This window comes from Bos indicus, chromosome 22 (assembly GCF_029378745.1).
Source record: "Bos indicus isolate NIAB-ARS_2022 breed Sahiwal x Tharparkar chromosome 22, NIAB-ARS_B.indTharparkar_mat_pri_1.0, whole genome shotgun sequence".
Taxonomy (NCBI): Eukaryota; Metazoa; Chordata; class Mammalia; order Artiodactyla; family Bovidae; genus Bos; species Bos indicus.
In genome coordinates, this window is record NC_091781.1 from 255,777 (window position 1) to 277,478 (window position 21,702).

Below are 21,702 nucleotides of genomic sequence, written 5' to 3' on the forward strand. Positions count from 1 at the left end.
TTTTAATCCATAAAATTATTTAATCCATGATTAAATTATTTAATCCATGAAAATTATTTAATCCATGAAATTATTTCCAGGTTTGGGCTGCCATGGAGCCTTCAGAGTGACAATGGCTCCGCCTTTAAAGCTGCTGTAACCCAGGGTGTGTCAAAAGTTCTAGGAATAGAATATCACTTACGCTGTTCCTGGAGACCCCAGTCCTCAGAAAAGGTTGATAAAAGCTAATGACATTATTAAGTGACATCTGTGCAAATTAACTCAAGAGACACAAGACAATTGGATAAAAGTTCTACCTATAGCTTTAGTTCAGTTCAGTTCAGTCGCTCAGTCGTGTCCGACTCTTTGCGACTCCATGAATTGCAGCACGCCAGGCCTCCCTGTCCATCACCAACTCCCAGAGTTCACTCAGACTCACGTCCATCGAGTCAGTGATGCCAGCCAGCCATCTCATCCCCGTCGTCCCTTTCTCCTCCTGCCCCCAACCCCTCCCAGCATCAGAGTCTTTTCCAATGAGTCAACTCTTCACATGAGATGGCCAAAGTACTGGAGTTTCAGCTTTAGCATCATTCCTTCCAAAGAAATCCCAGGGCTGATCTCCTTCAGAATGGACTGGTTGGATCTCCTTGCAGTCCAAGGGACTCTCAAGAGTCTTCTCCAACACCACAGTTCAAAAGCATCAATTCTTCAGTGCTCAGCTTTCTTCACAGTCCAACTCTCACATCCATACATGACCACAGGAAAAACCATAGCCTTGACTAGACGGACCTTTGTTGGCAAAGTACCTGAATAGTCTAGTGGTTTTCCCTATTTTGTTCAATTTCAGTCTGAATTTGGTAATAAGGAGTTCATGATCTGAGCCACAGTCAGCTCCCGGTCTTGTTTTTGTTGACTGTATAGAGCTTCTCCATCTTTGGCTGCAAAGAACATAATCAATCTGATTTTGGTGTTGACCATCTGGTGATGTCCATGTGTAGAGTCTTCTCTTGTGTTGTTGGAAGACGGTGTTTGCTATGACCAGTGCATTTTCTTGGCAAAACTCTATTAGTCTTTGCCCTGCTTCATTCTGTACTCCAAGGCCAAATTTGCCAGTTATTCCAGGTGTTTCTTGACTTCCTACTTTTGCATTCCAGTCCCCTATAATGAAAAGGACATCTATTTTGGGTGTTAGTTCTAAAAGGTCTTGTAGGTCTTCAAAGAAACATTCAACTTCAGCTTCTTCAGTGTTACTGGTTGGGGCATAGACTTGAATTACCGGGATATTGAATGGTTTGCCTTGGAAACGAACAGAGATCATTCTGTCGTTTTTGAGATTGCATCCAAGTACAGCATTACGGACTCTTTGGTTGACTGTGATGGCTACTCCATTTCTTCTGAGGGATTCCTGCCCGCAGCAGTAGATATAATGGTCATCTGAGTTAAATTCACCCATTCCAGTCCATTTGAGTTCGCTGATTCCTAGAATGTCGACATTCACTCTAATGAGGGCTCAAATTGCCCCTAAAAGGAGGAACTGTCCCCCTTTGAATGTATTTATGGAAAGTGAAAGTGAAGTCGCTCAGTCGTGTCTGACTCTTTGTGACCCCATGGACTGTAGCCTATCAGGCTCCTCTGTCCATGGGATTTTCCAGGCAATAGTACTGGAGTGGATTGCCATTTTCTTCTCCAGTGGATCTTCCCGGCCCAGGGATCGAACCCAGGTCTCCCGCATTGTAGGTGACTCCTGATCCTGCCTCTGAGTCAAGCAAGCCTCTATTTGAACCAGGAACCAAGGTCTTCATAAAACCATTGGGATCTTGGGGGCAATCCCTTGAGCCCCTAAGGGAAGGCCGTTACCAGGTTACTCTTTCTTCTCCCATAGTTGTCAAAGTGCCAGGAATTGATTCCTGGGTGCATCACACTTGATATAAGAGGTAGCATACTGACCAGATGCTAAGTGATGTCATTTTATGTCTTTATTTTGTAGGCTCTGACTTTGTACTTTTCAGATCAGCCTGATAATCTATGTGAGCTTGCTTCTGCTGACTCCAAAAATCCTGAGTCTGCCGTTTGATCCTCAAGACAATGCCTTCCTGTCCTGGGCTCACTCCGATGCTGCATTCCACAATTGGACTAACTGTTGGGTCTGCGGAGCGCTCCCCTCTTCATCAGTGGAAGGCTTCCCATAGTGGGCATCTCCACTTCAAGGAAAGAACTTTCTCCAAGTCTGTGAATACCTTCGACAACAACAATCATATGTGATGCCTCTTCTTAATGTGATGACATTTAACGATCCTAAAAAAAGTGCAACATTTTGTACTTTAGCGATAGACATAATGTGACTTTCAATTTTGATTATACATTGTCTTGGTTTAATGACTATTCTGCTACATACAAGAAGGTAAATGGGTCTAGATCTGGTGGCTACCTGACGTTTACCAAATATGGGATGAAATTACATGGCTAACTCCCAGAAAGGGACACCTAATATCTAGTGCCCCCATATGCTGGGAACAAATAAAGCCATCCCCAGAAGTTAGCCAACAACTTAATTATAATGATTGGAAACACTTGGGATTTTTACCTCAGGAAATATGCAACGTAATCATTCCTGTGTTTTCCAATCCCAGTTCAGGTCCTCCCTTTGCCTGGCCAGGCACTAGTTGGGACTGGATATCTCAGTCATGCTGGCTTGCTCCAAACGGGACCTATTGGATATGTGGCTCTTACGTATGGGCATGGCTTCCCCCTGGTGGATAGGGAGATGAATCCTAGGTCTACCTTTTCCTCAGGGTTTCATATTTTCAGAGCTTCCAGAGAAGCCTGCTAATTTACGACACCTTAGAACTTGCAGCGGAGAAGGCAATGGCACCCCATTCCAGTACTTTTGCCTGGAAAATCCAATGGATGGAGGAGCCTGGTAGGCTGCAGTCCATGGGGTCGCTAAGAGTTGGACACGACTGAGCGACTTCACTTTCACTTTTCACTTTCATGCATGGGAGAAGGAAATGGCAACCCACTCCAGTGTTCTTGCCTGGAGAATCCCAGGGATGGGGAAGCCTGGTGGGCTGCCATCTATGGGGTCGCACAGAGTCGGACACAACTGAAGAGACTTAGCAGCAGCAGCAGCAGCAGCAGCAGCACTTGCAGGGCAAGGTCTGTATTTCACTGGTATGATTATTTGGCTGCAGTATTTGTTCCCTCTCTGGGAACTACAGATGTTATGCTTCAAGTGGATGCTCTGACTAACTTTACTCAACAGGCTTTACAAGATTCTCAAAAAGCTATTTCAGCTCTTAATGCTGAACAAATACAAATTAGAAACATGGTTTTACAAAACAGATTGGCCTTATTCTGACAGCTGCACAAGGAGGAACTTGTGCCATTATTCATACCCAGTGCATACATATATACCTGATATGAGCACTATTGTTACTCACTTTACAAAACATATGAACAAAAGGATTCCGGCTATGGATACTCCTGAATCCTCAATTGCCTCACTTTGGGAGATGCTAACTAGTTCCTCATGGTGGAAAACTATCCAAATTGTGATGATTTCAATTGCTCTGTTTTTGCTGTTTTCTCCATCCATCTGTAACTGTGTAGCTGGATTTGTTTCTAATTGCATGACAGCTTTTAAGTTACAAATGGTTGCTCAAACTGTTGCAGGAAGAGGGACCCCTTCCAGGGCCCGAAACTGGGCTCTTGTCTAACACTCAGAAATGAATTGTCCGAGGAGACACATGCGCTAACAAAGCAAGAAATTTTATTGGCAAAGGGCACCCGGGTGGAGAGCAGTAGGGTAAGGGAACCCAGGAGAACTGCTCTGCCACATGGCTCGCAGTCTCGGGTTTTATGGTGATGGGATTAGTTTCCAGGTGGTCTTTGGCCAATCATTCTAATTCAGAGTCTTTCCTGGTGGCGCATGCATCGCTCAGCCAAGATGGATGCTAGCCAGAGGGATTCCAGGACGTGGACAGACACATGGTGTCTCCTTTAGACCTTTTCCGACATCTTCTGGTTGGTGGTGGCTTATTAGTTCCGTATTCCTTATCTGGATCTCCTGTCATAAAACAACTCATGCAAATAGTTACTATGGTGCCTGGCCAGGGTCGGTGGTTTCAATCAGTGTGCTTCCCCTAGCAAAACTCCTATAACTGTGGCAGCTCCCTCCAACTATTACTTGGGTCCTTGGATCAGAGACCTTCAGTATTAGGGTTAGGAGAGTATCTTGCCTCACCAATTTAGTGACGACACCCCTTATCAGCTTGGAAGCAGTTACAGAATGAGAATGACGCCCCTTTCCCTAGGCAACATAATTCTCCTAAAAGAAAAGGGGGGAATGAGAGGGTAAGGAAGGCAGGCCAGGGGTCTCCAAATGGAAGAAATAGGCTGCAAGTCTCAGACATTTTTTCTCTCTCTCTCTTAAGCAGCAGGAGGAAACAAACTACAAGTGTTAGATTTTTTTCCCCCTTCTTTATATGAATTTTAAAACAGGTTTCTCTTAAAATTGTGCTGCCATAAAGACACCTGGTTCCACCTGAACTTAACTATTCTCAAATCTTGAGCTAACCAATGCATTTTTCTTATGGAAATGTTTGTCTTAAGCTATGTTAATGAACTATGTATTTACCCTAGACTGTCTTCACGTTGTTCGCCTAAGACTCAGAACCCACTTGACAAACCAGTATGTTTTACTCATGCAAATGTTCTCTTAAGCTATGTTAATGAGACTATATTTGCTTGGAAACCTACCTTTCTTCAAGATTCATGTCAATCGTTTATGGCCCAGGACAACTCACCTTGTGCCAATGTTATCTCAAAATGCATGTTGTGGGTGACAGGCATGGTGCCAGGCTCGGAGTTTTGAGACATTTCCTTTCTCTAACAGACTGCTAGTAGCTATATAACCTCTGGCTAAAGACTAGCAGTGGGGCATTCTTTCTGCCCCCTTCTGATGTCTATGTCAGAAGCTGTCTCTATCTCTTTTATACTTTAATAAAACTTTATTACACAAAAGCTCTGAGTGATCAAGCCTTGTCACTGACCCCGGATTCAATTCCTCTCCTCCGGAGGCCAAGAATCCTGGCATCTTTCATGGCTCAACAACAACTTTTAACACTACTCATTTTGAACTCAGTTTCTTCTGGGGAGTATAGAGTAGGGTATTGTTTTTATGTACTCTGTCCCTCTCTTTTAGTTGATATATTCGAACATTTACATTTAATATAATTATTGCTGGGCTAGGACTTCAGTGGGATTTGTTTCTTCTATTCTATTGCTTTGGGTTACTTGTACCATTTTTAGAATTCCATTTATCAATAGTGGTTTTGTATCTCTTTCTGTAGATATTTAGTTCTTGTATTAAATTATGTATATGTAAGTTTTCATAGTCCTCTGGTGTCAAGATTTCACCAGTTCCAGTGAAGTGCAAAAACCTTTCAATCCTTTAAGATCCTTTACTATTAGTTGTTCAGTTGCTGAGTCACGTCCGAATATTTGCAACCCCTAAACTGCACCAAACCAGGCTTCCCTGTCCTTCACTATCTCCTGGAATTTGCTCAAACTCACATCCATTGAATCAGTGATGCTAATCATCTCATCGTTTTCTGCCCCCTTCTCTTGTCCTCAATCTTTCCCACCCACAAGGTGGCCAAATTATTGGAGCTTCAGCTTCAGCCTCAGTCCTTCCAATGAATGTTCAGGACTGATTTCCTTTAGGATGGACTGGTTGGATCTCCTTGCTGTCCAAGGGAATCTCAGGAGTCTTCTCCAGCACAATTCAAAAGCATCAGTTCTTCAGCACTCAGCCTTCTTTATGGCCCAACTCTCACAAACATATGTTACTGGAAAAACCATAGCTTTGAGCATACAGACTTCTGTCAGCAAAGTTATGCCTTGGCTTTTTAATACACTTTTTCATAGCTTTTCTTCCAAGGAGCAAGGGTCTTTTAATTTCATGGCTGCAGTCACCATCCACAGTGACTTTGGAGCCCAAGAAAATAAAATCTGTCACTGCTTCCATTTTCCCCCCTTCTATTTGCCATAAAGCGATGGGGTCAGATGCCATGATCTTCGGTTTTTGAATGTTGAGTTTTAAGCCAGCTTTTTCACTCTCTTTTTTCACCTTCAAGAGACTCTTTAGTTTCTCACTTTCTGCCATTAGGGTGGTGTCACCTGCATATCTGAGATTGCTGGTATTTTTCCCAGTAATCTTGACTCCAGCTTGTGAATCATCCAGCCCAGCATTCTGCATGATGTACTCTGCATATAAGTTAAATAAGCAGGGTGACAATATACAGCCTTGATGTATTCCTTTCCCAATTTGGAACCAGACCATTGTTCCATGTCTGGTTCTAACTGTTGCTTCTTGTCCTGCAAACAGATTTCCCAGGAGACAGGTAAGGTGGTCTGGTATTCCCATCTCTCTAAGAATTTTCCACAATTTGTTGTGATCCATATTTCCTTGCTTTTTCTATGATCCAACGGATGCTGGCAATTTAATCTCTGGTTCCTATGCCTTTTCTAAATCCAGCTTGTACATTTGCTAGTTCTTGGTTCACATAGTATTGAAGCCTACCTTGAAAAATTTTGAGCATTATCTTGCTAGAATGTGAAATGAGTGCAACTGTATGGTAGTTACTATCAGACAATGTTATAATTTTGCTTCAGATACAATTTAGAAAACTTAAGAAAAAATTCCACTGTATTAACTAATATATTTACTCTTTGTATTGTTCAATCTCCTTCCCTAATGTTTCAAGTTTCCTCTTTTTATCATTTCCTTTCCAATTCAAGAACCTCCTGCAGGTCTTTTACTTTTTTTAAAAATTAGGTAGATCTACTGGTGACAAATCCTTCTAGTTTTCTTTCATCTGAGAATGTCTTGATATCTAACCCCTTTATTCCTGAAGAATATTTTCACTGCATATCAAATTCTGAATCACAGTTCTTTGTTTTCAGCACTTGGAAATGTAATGCTCCTTCTTTCTGGCCTCTTTGGTTTCTGTTAAGAAACTTAATATGATTCAAATTGCTTTTCAGTTATAGGTAAAGTATTATCTTTTTCTTTCTGCTTTCAAGATTTTTCACCATTAGTTTTCAGAATTTTGATTATGATGTATCTTGGCAAGATAATTTTGGGGGTGTATCCTATTTGGGGTTAGCTCAGCTTCTTGAATTTGTAGGTTTCTGTCTTTCACCAATTTTTTTTTCCAGACATTAAATAGCTTTTCAACCCCACCCTCTTTCTCCTCGCCCTCCAGGACACAGATGAAATAAATATTAGATCATTTGTTATACTACCACAGATCCCTGGGGCTCTTTTTACTTTTTTTCCAATCTGTTCTCTGCTGGTTAATTTCTATTGCTTTATCTTTACTTTCACTGATCCTTTCACTATTGTTTCCATTTCCACTCTGCTACTGGGTCCATCTAGTGAGCTTATTATTTCCTTTATTGTATTGTTCAGTTTTTAAATTTCCATTTGATTCCTTTTTATATTTTGTACTTCTTTGCTGAGACTTTACAGTTTTGTTTCAAGCATTTTCATAAATTTTCATCCAAGTATTTTTATCATGCCTGCTTTAAATCCTTTGTCAGATAATTCCCATCTCTGTATCAAGACGGTTGTCTTACTCAAGATAGTCCTGATTCTTGGTATCTATCAGTGGTTTTCAGTTGTAGCCTGGTCATTTTTGATTACTACATCATGAGACTGGATCCTACTTAAATCTGTTTCACAGGCGCCTCTGACATCACCACAGAAAGGCAGACCTCAGCCTATTTCTGCCAAGTTGGGGGTGAAAGTCCACCACCCTGGCTGGGAGAGTATGATAATTAATTTTATGCTTCAATTTGATTAGGCTACAGAATGCCTAGATAGCTAAAGATTATTTCTGGATGTCTGTGAGAGTGTTTCCAGAAGCAATTACTAGCACTTGAATTGGTGAGCTGAATAAAGCTAACTGTCCTCCCCAACGTGGGTGGATATCATCCAATCTATCAAGAACCTGAACAGAACAAAGTTCAAGCCTGAATGCTTGAGTTTAAGATACCAGTCTTCTGCCCTTAGTGTTTCTGGTCAATCTCCTCTTCTTTCTACCTTCCTCCAGTTTCTCAGGAGAACCCTAATACCAACTGCCAGTTTGAGGGTAGGGGAGAATGCCTTGCAATTGTTCCCTACATTACTTTAAAAACACTATAGAGGAAAGGTCTCCTTACCACTGAGTCACCATGACAATCCCAGCTCCTCTTAGCCTTTTCTGAAATCATATCAGCAAGACTATCATGGAAGTCTAGGCTCCCCACTTAACCTACGCTGAGGGGGATAAGGGCCCATTTTATTTCACCGTGTTTGGCTGCAGTAAAGCATTTATTGTCTGTTAATTTTTCTCTCTTGCTAAGTTGCCTCTTTCTTGGTCCTTATTTATTTTCCCCCAAAGTCCATATGTTCAAGCCCCCAGTGTGGCTATACTGGGAAATGGGGTTTCTAAGTAATAACTAAAGTTAATGAGGTCATAATATTGGGCTTTGATTCAATAGGACTAGTGTCCTTGTATAAAGCACACCAGAGAACTAGTGCTCTCCCCACCCAGGCCCTCTCCCTATGTACACACACCAAAAAATGATGATGTAACTATATAGTGAGGAGGCCATCTACATACCAGGAAGAGGGCCCTCACTGGAAACCAAGTCAGCTAGACCCTTGATCTTGGACTTCTAACCTCCAGAGCTGTGAGAAAATTAATTCCTGCTGTTTAAGCCACCCATTCTGTGGTATTTATGACAGTCCTAGCAAACTAATACAGATTGCCTTGGCTCAAAGTTTTCCATGGGGTTTCAATCAAACTGTCAGCCAGGATCATGCCAGGGATGAACTTCCACGCTCACTAACAAGGTTTTGGATTCAGTTTCTTGTGGGATGCTGGACCAAGAACCTTTATTTCACTAGCTATTGTGAGGAGGCCTCTCTCAGTTCCATGGCACAGGGGTCTCTCCATAGGACAGCTAACAATATGGTAGCTGGTTTCCATCACAGCAAGGACCTGAAGGAGCAAGGGAATAAGAGAATCTGGGAGCAACTCTCTGCTCAAGATGGAAGCCAGTCTTTCACTTCAACCTAATCTCAGCAGTGACATCCCATCACCTTTTCTTTTCATTAGAAATGTCACTAAACCTAGCCCACACTCAAAGAGAGATTTTAAAAGGGCCTGAATACTAGGAGGTAGGTATTATTGGAGGTCATCCTAGAGGCTCCCTACAAGGTCTCACACCATCGTGATTATCTGGTTCATGAAGATCTTTTCTGTACAGTTCTGTGTATTCTTGCCACCTCTTCTTAATAGCCTCTGCTTCAGTTAGATCCCTACCATTTCTGTCCTTTATCGAGTCCATCTTTGCATAAAAAGTTCCCTTGGAATCTCTAATTTTCTTGAAGAGATCTCTAGTCTTTCCCATTCTATTGTTTCCCTCTATTTCTTCGCTTTGATCGCTAAGGAAGACTTTCTTATCTCTCCTTGCTATTTTTTGGAACTCTGCATTCAGATGCTTATATCTTTCCTTTTCTCAATTGCTTTTCACTTCCCGTTTTCTCAGAGCTATTTGTAAGGCCTCCTCAGACAGCCATTTTGCTTTTCTGCATTTCTTTTTCTTGGGGATGGTCTTGATTCCTGTCTCCTGTACAATGTCACGAACCTCCATCCAAAATTCATCAGGCACTCTATCAGATCTAGTCCCTTAAATCTATTTCTCACTTCCACTGTATAATCATAAGGGACTTGATTTAGGTCATACCTGAATGGTCTAGTGGTTTTCTCCATTTTCTTCAATTTCAGTCTGAATTTGGCAATAAGGAGTTCATGATCTGAGACACAGTCAGCTCCTGGTCTTGTTTTTGCTGACGGTATAGAGCTTCTCCATCTTTAGCTGCAAAGAACATAATCAGTCTGATTTCAGTGTCAACCATCTGGTGATGTCCATCTGTAGAGTCTTCTCTTTTGTTGTTGGAAGAGGGTGTTTGCTATGACCAGTGCATTCTCTTGTCAGAACTCTATTAGCCTTTGCCCTGTTTCATTCTGTACTCCAAGGCCAAATTTGCCAGTTATTCCAGGTGTTTCTTGACTTCCTACTTTTGCATTCCAGTCCCCTATAATGAAAAGGACATCTTTTTTGGGTGTTAGTTCTAGAAGGTCTTGTAGGTCCTCATAGAACTGTTCAACTTCAGCTTCTTCAGCATTACTGGTCAGGGCATAGACTTGGATTACCATGATACTGAATGGTTTGCCTTGGAAATGAACAGAGATCATTCGGTCGTTTTTGAGATCCCATCCAAGTACTGCAATTTGGACTCTTTGGTTGACTATGATTGCTACTCCATTTTTTTCTAAGGGATTCCTGCCCACAGTAGTAGATATAACGGTCATCTGAGTTAAATTCACCCATTCCAGTCCATCTTAGTTCACTGATTGCTAGAATGTCTATGTTCTCTCTTGTCATCTGTCCGTTTTCATTCCAATCACAAAGAAAGGCAATGCCAAAGAATGCTCAAACTACCGCACAATTGCACTCATTTCACACGCTAGTAAAGTAATCCTCAAAATTCTCCAAGCCAGGCTTCAGCAATACGTGAACCGTGAACTTCCAGAGTTCAAGCTGGTTTTAGAAAAGACAGAGGAACCAGAAACCAAACTGCCAACATCTGCTGGATCATCGAAAAAGCAAGAGACTTGCAGAAAAACATCTATTTCTGCTTTATTGACTATGCCAAAGCCTTTGACTGTGTGGATCACAATAAACTGTGGAAAATTCTGAAAGAGATGGGAATACCAGACCACCTGACCTGCCTCTTGAGACCTGTATGCAGATCAGGAAGCAACAGTTAGAACTGGACATGGAACAACAGATTGGATCCAAATAGGAAAAGGAGTACGTCAAGGCTGTATATTGTCACCCTGCTTATTTAACTTATATGCAGAGTACATCATGAGAAACGCTGGGCTGGAGGAAGCACAAGCTGGAATGAAGATTGCCAAGAGAAATATCAATAACCTCAGATATGCAGATGACACCAGCCTTATGGCAGAAAGTAAAGAAGAACTAAAAAGCCTCTTGATGCGAGTGAAAAAGTTGGCTTAAAGCTCAACATTCAGAAAACGAAGATCATGGCATCCGGCCCCATCACTTTATGGCAAATAGATGGGGAAATAGTGGAAGCAGTGGCTGACTTTATTTTTCTGGGCTCCAAAATCACTGCAGATGGTAATGGCAGTCATGAAATTAAAAGACGCTTGCTCCTTGGAAGGAAACTTATGACCAACCTCGACAGCATATTAAAAAGCAGAGACATTACTTTGCCAACAAAGGTCCATCTAGTCAAGGTTATGATTTTTCCAGTGGTCACGTATGGATGTGAGATTTGGACTGTAAAGAAAGCTGAGTGCCAAAGAACCGATGTTTTTGAACTGTGGTGTTGGAGAAGTCTCTCAAGGAGATCCAACCAGTCCATCCTAAAGGAGTTCAGTACTGGGTGTTCATTGGAAAGACTGATGTTGAAGCTGAAACTCCAATATTTTGGCCACCTGATGCAAAGAGCTGACCTATTTCAAAAGACCCTGATACTGGGAAAGATTGAGGGCAGGAGGAGAAGAGGACGACAGAGGATGAGATGCTTGAATGGCATCAACGACTCAATGGACATGGGTTTGGGTGGACTCGGGGAGTTGGTGATGGACAGGGTGGCCTGGCATGCTGTGGTTCATGGTGTCACAAAGAGTGGGACATGACTGAGCAACTGAACTGAACTAAACAAGGTCTCAATGGCCCAATTTGGGACAATTTGAGCAGCATAATAAATGATGACACTAATGGATTAAAATTGATAGAATAAAAATCCATGAGTCCATACTGTTATATAAAACAATTGAATAAATAAACACAAATCAACACATGATGAGGTTATATCCTGATAAACCCAACATAAATTGAAAATACATTTAATACACCTAACTTACTGGACATCACAGTTCAGCCAAGCCTATCGTAAATGTGCCTAGAACACTTACAGTAACCTAAAGTTGGAAAAAGTCATCTAACACAAAATCTACAATAAAATATTGAATATCTCATGTATTTTACTGAATACTATACTGAAAGTAAAGATTTAGAATGGATGTATGGAATGGTTGCAAGTGTATTTGTAGTTTACCTTTCTGACTGTGTGGCTGACAGCTTCACTGTCACTGCCCAGCATCATTAAGAGTATCATACTACTTCTTGCCAGCTCAGGAAATGATCAAAGTTCAAAATTCCATGTACAGTTTGTACTCAACTTTTGCTTTTGCAAAACACAAAATTATAGATGGAATCACAGTAAGTCAGGGACTGTCTATAAATAAATGGAGGGGAAAGGACAAAGCTACTCCTTACAGCAGAATTCCATTTAACAAAGGTAGAAAGAAAATTACCATTTGGTACATACCACATAAATAAATGCTGTGAGCCACAATGGAATCTAAAATTACTGGATGAAATTTTGATTCTAAAAAATAAGGTAAAGGCAAAGTCTTAAATTTTCTCCCCACAGGCTACTTATTAATTTATAAAGAAAAAATTTAAGTTTATACTACACAAATCTAATAACAGAATAACCAGGCTTAACCAGTAATGACATCAGTTTCATATACCTGTAATATGCTGCACAAGAAACATACAACATCACTTCTGTAAAATGTCTCGCCAAAAATGCATAACCTTAATTTAACCAATCAGAAAACCCCAACTGAGGGATATCTTACAAAATAACTTTCCAATACTCGAAGTGTCAAGGGCATCAAAGACAAGAAGTACTAAAGAATTGTCTAAGATTGCAGGTGGCTAAGATGACAGGAAAAACAAACAACATAAGATCCTAAATCAGATTTTAACCAGAAAAATGACACAGTTTGGATGGTGAAATTTAAATGAAGTCCAGTTGAGCTATTCCAAATCCTGAAAGAGGATGCTGTGAAAGTGCTGTACTCAATATGCCAGCAAATTTGGAAAACTCAGCAGTGGCCATAGGACTAGAAAAGGTCAGTTTTCATTCCAATCCCAAAGAAAGACAATGCCAAAGAATGCTCAAACTACCACACAATTGCACTCATCTCACATGCTAGTAAAGTAATGCTCAAAATTCTCCAAGCCAGGCTTCAGCAATATGTGAACCGTGAATTTCCTGATGTTCAAGCTGGTTTTAGAAAAGGCAGAGGAACCAGAGATCAAATTGCCAACATTTGCTGGATCATGGAAAAAGCAAGAGAATTCCAGAAAAACATCTATTTCTGCTTTATTGACTATGCCAAAGCCTTTGACTGTGTGGATCACAATAAACTGTGGAAAATTCTGAAAGAAATGGGAATACCAGACCACCTGACCTGCCTCTTGGGAAATCTGTATGCAGATCAGGAAGCAACAGTTAGAACTGGACATGGAACAACAGACTCGTTCCAAATAGGAAAAGGAGTACGTCAAGGCTGTATATTGTCACCCTGTTTATTTAACTTATATGCAGAGTACATCATGAGAAACGCTGGACTGGAAGAAACACAAACTGGAATCAAGATTGCCGGGAAAAATATCAATAATCTTAGATATGCAGATGACACCAGCCTTAGGGCAGAAAGTGAAGAGGAACTCAAAAGCGTTTTGATGAAAGTGAAAGAGGAGAGTGAAAAAGTTGGCTTAAAGCTCAACATTCAGAAAACGAAGATCATGGCATCCAGTCCCACCACTTCATGGGAAATAGATGGGGAAACAGTGGAAACAGTGTCAGACTTTATTTTTCTGGGCTCCAAAATCACTACAGATGGTGACTGCAGCCATGAAATTAAAAGACGCTTACTTCTTGGAAGGAAAGTTATGACCTACCTAGATAGCATATTGAAAAGCAGAGACATTACTTTGCCAACAAAGATCCGTCTAGTCAAGGCTATGGTTTTTCCTGTGGTCATGTATGGATGTGAGATTTGGACTGTGAAGAAGGCTGAGCACCGAAGAATTGATGCTTTTGAACTGTGGTGTTGGAGAAGACTCTTGAGAGTCCCTTGGACTGCAAGGAGATCCAACCAGTCCATTCTGAAGGAGATCAGCCCTGGGATTTCTATGGAAGGAATGATGCTGAAGCTGAAACTCCAGTACTTTGGCCACCTCATGCGAAGCGTTGACTCATTGGAAAAGACCCTAATGCTGGGAGGGATTGGGGGCAGGAGAAGGGGGCGACAGAGGATGAGATGGCTGGATGGCAGCACTGACTTGATGGACGTGAGTCTGAGTGAACTCTGGGAGTTGGTGATGGACAGGGAGGCCTGGCGTGCTGCGATTCATGGGGTCACAAAGAGTCAGACATGACTGAGCGACTGATCTGATCTGATTGTATAGGTGTTTTCTCAATCAATTAATTATGTAATATGTGAACATTAAAAGCTGGATGAATGGTATACAAGGACTCTGTGTACTGCTGTTATTATATTTCAAACAGCTTTGCCTGCTTGCTAAGATACTTCAGTCATGTCCAGCTTTTTGCGACCCTATGGACCATAGCCCGCCAGGCTCCTCTGTCCATGGGATTCTCCAGGCAAGGATACTGGAGTAGGTTGCCATTTCCTTCTCCAGGGGAATTTTCCTGACATAGGGATTGAACAAAATGGCTGTCTGGGGAGGCCTTACAAATAGCTGTGAAAAGAAGAGAAGCGAAAAGCAAAGGAGTAAAGGAAAGATATAAACAACTCAATGCAGAGTTCCAAAAAATAGCAAGGAGAGATAAAAAAGCCTTCCTCAGCGATCAATGCAAAGAAATAGAGGAAAACAAAAGAATGGGAAAGACTAGAGATCTCTTCAAGAAAATTAGAGACACCAAGGGAAAATTTCATGCAAAGATGGGCTTGATAAAGGACAGAAATGGTATGGACCTAATAGAAGCAGAACAGATTAAGAGGAGGTGGCAAGAATACACAGAAGAACTGTACAAAAAAGATCTTCATGACCCAGATAATCATGATGGTGTGATCACTCACCTAGGGCCAGATATCCTGGAATGTGAAGTCAAGTGGGCCTTAGAAAGCATCACTATGAACAAAGCTAGTGGGAGTGATGGAATTCCAGTTGAGCTATTTCAAATCCTGAAAGATGATGCTGTGAAAGTGCTGCACTCAATATGCCAGCAAAGTTGGAAAACTCAGCAGTGGCCACAGGACTGGAAAAGGTCAGTTTTCATTCCAATCCCAAAGAAAGGAGTGCCAAAGAATGCTCAAACTACCGCACAATTGCACTCATCTCACATGCTAGTAAAGTAATCCTCAAAATTCTCCAAGCCAGCCTTCAGAAATAGATGAACCCTGAACTTCCAGATGTTCAAGCTGGTTTTAGCAAAGGCAGAGGAACCAGAGATCAAATTGCCAACATCTGCTGGATCACTGAAAAAGCAAGAGAGGTGCAGAAAAACATCTATTTCTGCTTTATTGACTATGCCAAAGCCTTTGACTCTGTGGATCAAAATGAACTGTGGAAAATTCTGAAAGAGATTGGAATACCAGACCACCTGATCTGCCTCTTGAGAAATTTGTATGCAGATCAGGAAGCAACAGTTAGAACTGGACATGGAACAACAGACTGGTTCCAAATAGGAAAAGGAGTTCGTCAAGGCTGTATATTGTCACCCTGTTTATTTAACTTATATGCAGATTACATCATGAGAAACACTGGACTGGAAGAAGCACAAAATATTAATAACCTCAGATATGCAGATGATACCACCCTTATGGCAGAAAGTGAAGAGGAACTAAAAAGCCTCTTGATGAAGGTCAAAGTGGAGAATGAAAAAGTTGGCTTAAAGCTTAACATTCAGAAAAAGAAGATCATGGCATCCGGTCCCATCACTTCATGGGAAATAGATGGGGAAACAGTGGAAACAGTGTCAGACTTTATTTTTCTGGGCTCCAAAATCACTGCAGATGGTGACTACAGCCATGAAATTAAAAGACGCTTACTCCTTGGAAGGAAAGTTATGGCCAACCTAGATAGCATATTCAAAAGCAGAGACACTACTTTGCCAACAAAGATCCGTCTAGTCAAGGCTATGGTTTTTCCTGTGGTCATGTATGGATGTGAGATTTGGACTGTGAAGAAGGCTGAGCGCCGAAGAATTGATGCTTTTGAACTGTGGTGTTGGAGAAGACTCTTGAGAGTCCCTTGGAGTGCAAGGAATTCCAACCAGTGCATTCTGAAGGAGATCAGCCCTGGGATTTCTTTGGAAGGAATGATGCTAAAGCTGAAACTCCAGTACTTTGACCACCTCATGCAAAGAGTTGACTCACTGGAAAAGACTCTGATGCTGGGAGGGATTGGGGGCAGGAGGAGAAGGGGACAACAGAGGATGAGATGGCTGGATGGCATCACCGACTCGATGGACATGAGTCTGAGTGAACTCTGGGAGATAGTGATGGACAGGGACGCCTGGCATGCTGCGATTCATGGGGTCGCAGAGAGTCGGACACGACTGAGCAAACTGTAGTGAACTGAAAAGATGTTGACAGTCTAATGCCAGTACCTATGAAGAGTGCGTTTATTTTAAATTTGGATCTTTGCAGATGTCAAGTAAAGATGAGGTCATTAGGTGTGGTGAACCCTAATCCAATGATTGAGTCCTTATAAAAAGGGGAAATTTGGACATGAGGTAAGACACACACAGAGGAAAAGAGGTTGAACTTTTTTATGTGCTTTATTGACCATTTCTCTATCTTCTTTGAAGAGATTTCTACTCAAATCCTTTCCCTAGTTTTTAATCAGCTTATCTTTTTTATTGAGTTTTAAGAGTTCTTTATATATACTGAATGCATGCACACACGCTGTCGTGTCCAACTGTTTGCAATCCCATGGACTGTATCCTACCAGATTCCTCTGTTTATGGGATTTCCCAGACAAAAGTGCTGGAGTAAGTTGCCATTTCCCCCTCTAGGGGATCTTCCCGATCCAGGGATTGAACCTGCATCTCCTGCATTTCAGGTGATTCTTTACTGCTTTAGCCATCTGGGCAACAACTCTGGATACTGAATCTTTATCAAATACACGATTTGCAAGTATTTTCTCCCATTCTGTGGGTTGTCTTTTTGCTTTCTTGATAGTGCTATTTAAAGCACAGAAGTTTTACAATGTTATATCTGGTTTCCAATACTTCTATACATCTAAAATTACTTCAACATAAAAAAAAACTAAAAATCAGTGTAAGACATTTAGAAGACTGTGCTCTAGACTACCGAAAGGAAGGAGAAATGGAATTTTTCCTTTGCTATTAAATACAATTCTGTTTCTTTTCTTTTCCAGATTATACAAGTGATGCAAATTCTCTGGAAATTAACGTTAGTAAACTCACCATCCAGAGATAATTATCACTGTTACTGAGGGTCATATTCTCATACAAATAATATAAATACTCATAAAAATTGAGGAGCACTTGTTCTGTGCAGGGAGAGCTATTGTGACGCCATGTGACACCAAAGAGAGATAGTGGTAGGCTTAACTGACTTTACAGGTGTGCTTTAGGGGGAAAAGAAAGTTTTATAGAGGGCAACCAGAAGTAAAAGCATGTCAAGGGAGCAGTGAGTAACCTCTTGATACTAAGCCAGACTGGATGACATTGGATTTTGAAGGGCTTTACCTGCAATGAATGTGATACATGCAGGCAATGGGACATCCTTAAGGACTTCTGGACAAAGATGGCTGAGGACAATGGAAATGTCTGTGATACACTTTATATTGTGATACACTCATATACAGTATATATGAGTACTCACATATAGATGACCATATGTCCTGGTTGGTCACAGTCTCAGGTATACCTTTGGTCTTCTAGTGGCACCCCCTTTCACTCTCAAAATGCCTAAGTTTGGAGGATAAATATCATCTACACACACACACACACACATAACTTTCACAATTCTCACCTTTACTATGCTAAATGCACTGAGATTTTGTATTCTAATTCACTAAAAAAAAATGTACATTGGCTGTGAGGCAGGCGGTAGATAGCCCCAGGCGATTGGAGATTAATTCCCTGTAGACCGAAAAACTCCAAGATGAGAACAATGCAATTAGGGGAGGAGGCTTGGGCCCAGTCCAGACCACATATTTCTCAAAGTCAGGAGACTTCCCTGACCACACACGCACAGAAAGGCTCCTTAGACGTCAAAGTGGGAGTGATGTCAAGAGCTGTTCTACCAACTCGCCTTTACAGTAGAATCCATCTTGGCTAAGAGATGCATGTGCATACGTGGGTGGATCCTGAGATATACCAAATATGGGCTGTGAAACAGGAGAATCAAAATGATTGGCCAAAGGAAACCCAGAAGAAATGCCCCATAAAAGTAATTCTAACTACCCTGAGGGTGTGACTCAGCGACTCACTCTCAGTCTTCCTGTGTGTCTATCCACAAGTCCTGTATTCTTTTTCCTCCTATTAAATCCTTTATTTGCTTCACTACTTTCCTTCTTTGGGGCAATTCTTCTCTGCAAAGCCAAAGAGCCAGGGCCTTTGTCACTGACCACATGTCTAGTGGTTAGGATTTGGTGCTCTCACTGCCAGGACCCTGCCTCAGTCTCTGGCTGGGAACACACGCCCCACTCCAAGCCTTATTGCTGGCACCCTAGATGAGCTGCAACACATTAAATTGACTTTACGACATACATTAATTGTTCCTAATCCCAAAACTGCTTATTTAACTTATATGCAAAGTACATGATGAGAAACGCTGGACTGGAAGAAGCACAGGCTGGAATCAGGATTGCCGGGAGAAATATCAATAATCTCCGATATGCAGATACCACCCTTACGGCAGAAAGTGAAGAGGAACTAAAAAGCCTCTTGATGAAAGTGAAAGTGGACAGAGAAAAGCTGGCTTAAAGCTCAACATTCAGAAAACGAAGATCAAGGCATCCGGTCCCATCATTTCACAGGAAATAGATGGGGAAACAGTGGAAAGTGTCAGACTTTATTTTTGGGGGCTCCAAAATCACTGCAGATGGTGACTGCAGCCATGAAATTAAAAGACGCTTACTCCTTGAAAGGAAAGTTATGACCAACCTAGATAGCATATTGAAAAGCAGAGCATTACTTTGCCAACAAAGGTCCGTCTAGTCAAGGCTATGGTTTTTCCTCTGGTCATGTATGGATGTGAGAGTTGGACTGTGAAGAAAGCTGAGCACCGAAGAATTGATGCTTTTGAACTGTGGTGTTGGAGAAGACTCTTGAGAGTCCCTTGGACTGCAAGGAGATCCAACCAGTCCATTCTGAAGATCAGCCCTGGTATTTCTATGGAAGGAATGATGCTGAAGCTGAAACTCCAGTACTTTGGCCACCTCATGAGAAGAGTTGACTCATTGGAAAAGACTCTGATGCTGGGAGGGATTGGGGGCAGGAGGAGAAGGGGACGACAGAGGATGAGATGGCTGGATGGCATCACTGATTCGACGGACGTGAGACTAAGTGAACTCCGGGAGTTGGTGATGGACAGGGAGGCCTGGCGTGCTGCGATTCATGGGGTCGCAGAGTCGGACACGACTGAGCGACTTTACTGAACTGAACTGAATCCCAAAACTCTGACCAAGATGCCTGTCAGGTTTTAAGGAGGAAAAGGACACAGTTTAAGTTTGGATATGCACACTTTTGAGGCCCTGGTTCTCAACCTTGGGCGTCCATCAAAAAAGACTGAAACATTACTGAAAATGCACACCTCCAGGTCCACTGCATATAAAGCTCTATTACATGTATTTCTATGGAAAGAACTGTAACATATTTGACATATAACAAATGAAAAGGTATGAATACTTACAGACTTAAGTTCAAAGCAGAACCACTAAGAACCACTATGTACAGGAATATGTGACAGCCTGAGATGGAATACAGGCAGAAGCTAAAAGGGCACGACCCGGGAACGTCCTGTGTTAAACCAACCAGTGCCCCTCTCCGCAGGCCTCCCCAGGCCCTCGCCGACCCAGAGGTAAGGTGGCGGGGCGACGTAAAGCGTAGGAAAGGCAGCAGCCGACATGACAGGTTGCCCAGGCCAGGCCCGCTAGGCTTGCCCGCGCCGGTACCGGCCACACGCGGAACGCCTACCCACAGTGCCCCGCGGCGCGCACGCGCGCAAGCGGCCGTTCCCAGCTTGCAGCGCTGCGCGGCGGCCGAGCCGGCAGCGGGCCGCCTCTGGCAGCCCCGGGCCAGGCGCCCCCGTCCCCTGCAGCGGGGGTAAGATGGCGCTGAAGAGGATCCAAAAGGTAAGCAGTCCTTCCGTCTGAGGGCTCCTTGCGAGTCCGAAGCGTCGACTCCCGGGTGGGGGGCGCCACGGCCGCCAAATGAACGGCGGCTGAGACCGAGCAGAGAACGGTAACACCTGCCAGAAGGGAGGCGGAACCGCCGCCCGCGCAGCCTTAAAAGGGTACCGCGCAGCGCGCGGGGGCGGGGCTGCGTCACGTGGGGTTAGCGTCGCGCGGGACGGGGCGGGGCCCCGGGCGGGGCCGCGGAGGGTTAGCGTTCCACACGCCTTCCCCGCCTCCCATCTCGGCATCTGTGGCAAGGTGCGGGCTCATTGCACCTTGGACGCTGTGTTCCGGGCGCCTGGGCGGAGAGGTAGCGCCTGGCCTCAGAGGAAGAAGGGCATGCCCTTGTGGGGGTGTCTGGAGGGCTGGTCAGAGGAGTCGAGGCTGGAGCTGGATTCTAGGGGATGAGTACGAACTCTGCAAGTGCAGAAAAGGAATAAGGGAGTTCGCGGCCTTGGAGAGATGCCGTGGCTGGGCTTGGAGTGGGGAGAGCATGACTGGGGTTTAGGTGCCGCTGGAACAGGGGATGGGAGTGGGTGGGCAGGACTAGGGTAGGGGTATTAGGGGCAGTGCTGGGATAACTTTTTTATCCTGTAGGTAATTGGGAGTCCTTATGGGCATTTAATATATTAACTAGAATTTGGAAAATGCACAATAGGAGGAAGAAAAAGTATTTTCAGTTATGCAATATTATTTGTTTACATCGTTGTATATCTACTATCAGTCTTTTCCCTTTTCTTAAAAAAAATTACACTTTGCATCCCGCTTTTTCACATAGCATTAAACTAGGCATTTTTCATGTAGTTAAATAGTATTCATAACTGTAGTTTTTAACATCAGCTTTCCAAAAGTGTATGACCATTAATTTAGTTAATCATTACCTGTAGTGAATAAACACATGGAAATGGATGTCAGAAGGCAAAGAACTTAATCATTTCCAGCCTCCGTGTCCACATGTTTTTATAAGTTGGTTTTTTTTTTTTTTTTAGACTTAGATGATATATGTTTAGTACATGCGTGGAATATATCAAGCGCTCAGTATGAATTAACGACCACTGATATTCTAAATTTTATAAGAAGTAAATAATACTGTGATAAGCATCATTGTATCGTGAGTTTGGTCAATCAGTGGTAAAGAATCCGCCTGCCAATGCAGGAGACTCTAGTTCGATCCCTGGGTTAGGAAGACCCCTGGAGAAGGAAATGGCAACCCACTCCAGTATTCTTGCCTGGAAAATCCCATGAACAGAGAAGCCTGGTGGGATATAGTCCATGGGGTCCCGAGAGTCGGCTGTGACTTGGTGACTATAAGCAACATGGTGAGCTTAGGTTTGATTGCCTGAGGTGGGATTGCAGGATCTCTTAAGAGTATGATGT

General features: G+C 42.7%; 1 protein-coding gene and 1 long non-coding RNA gene across 7 annotated transcripts in view; one reads left to right on the top strand and one right to left on the bottom strand.

The window, feature by feature from the left end:
- Positions 1 to 20,156, bottom strand: LOC139178712 (uncharacterized). Its single transcript, XR_011563191.1, has 2 exons — positions 9,778 to 20,156; positions 1 to 2,274 (listed from the first exon to the last, which is right to left on the bottom strand). It is a non-coding gene; the product is annotated as an uncharacterized lncRNA (long non-coding RNA).
- Positions 20,150 to 21,702, top strand: part of LOC109576184 (ubiquitin-conjugating enzyme E2 D4) — a 25,352-nt gene continuing 23,799 nt past the window's right edge. For 3 of the 6 annotated variants that reach the window (XR_002183331.2, XR_002183332.2, XM_019984662.2), the window contains exon 1: positions 20,156 to 20,283. Coding sequence is in view for 3 of the 6 variants with exons in the window: in XM_019984662.2 (XP_019840221.1) it covers positions 20,260 to 20,283 (24 nt within the window). In the remaining 3 variants the exon portion in view is untranslated. Of the gene's footprint in view, positions 20,284 to 21,702 lie in introns of all 6 variants that reach the window. The other 3 variants (XM_019984660.2, XM_019984661.2, XM_070777275.1) reach the window with 2 other exon arrangements.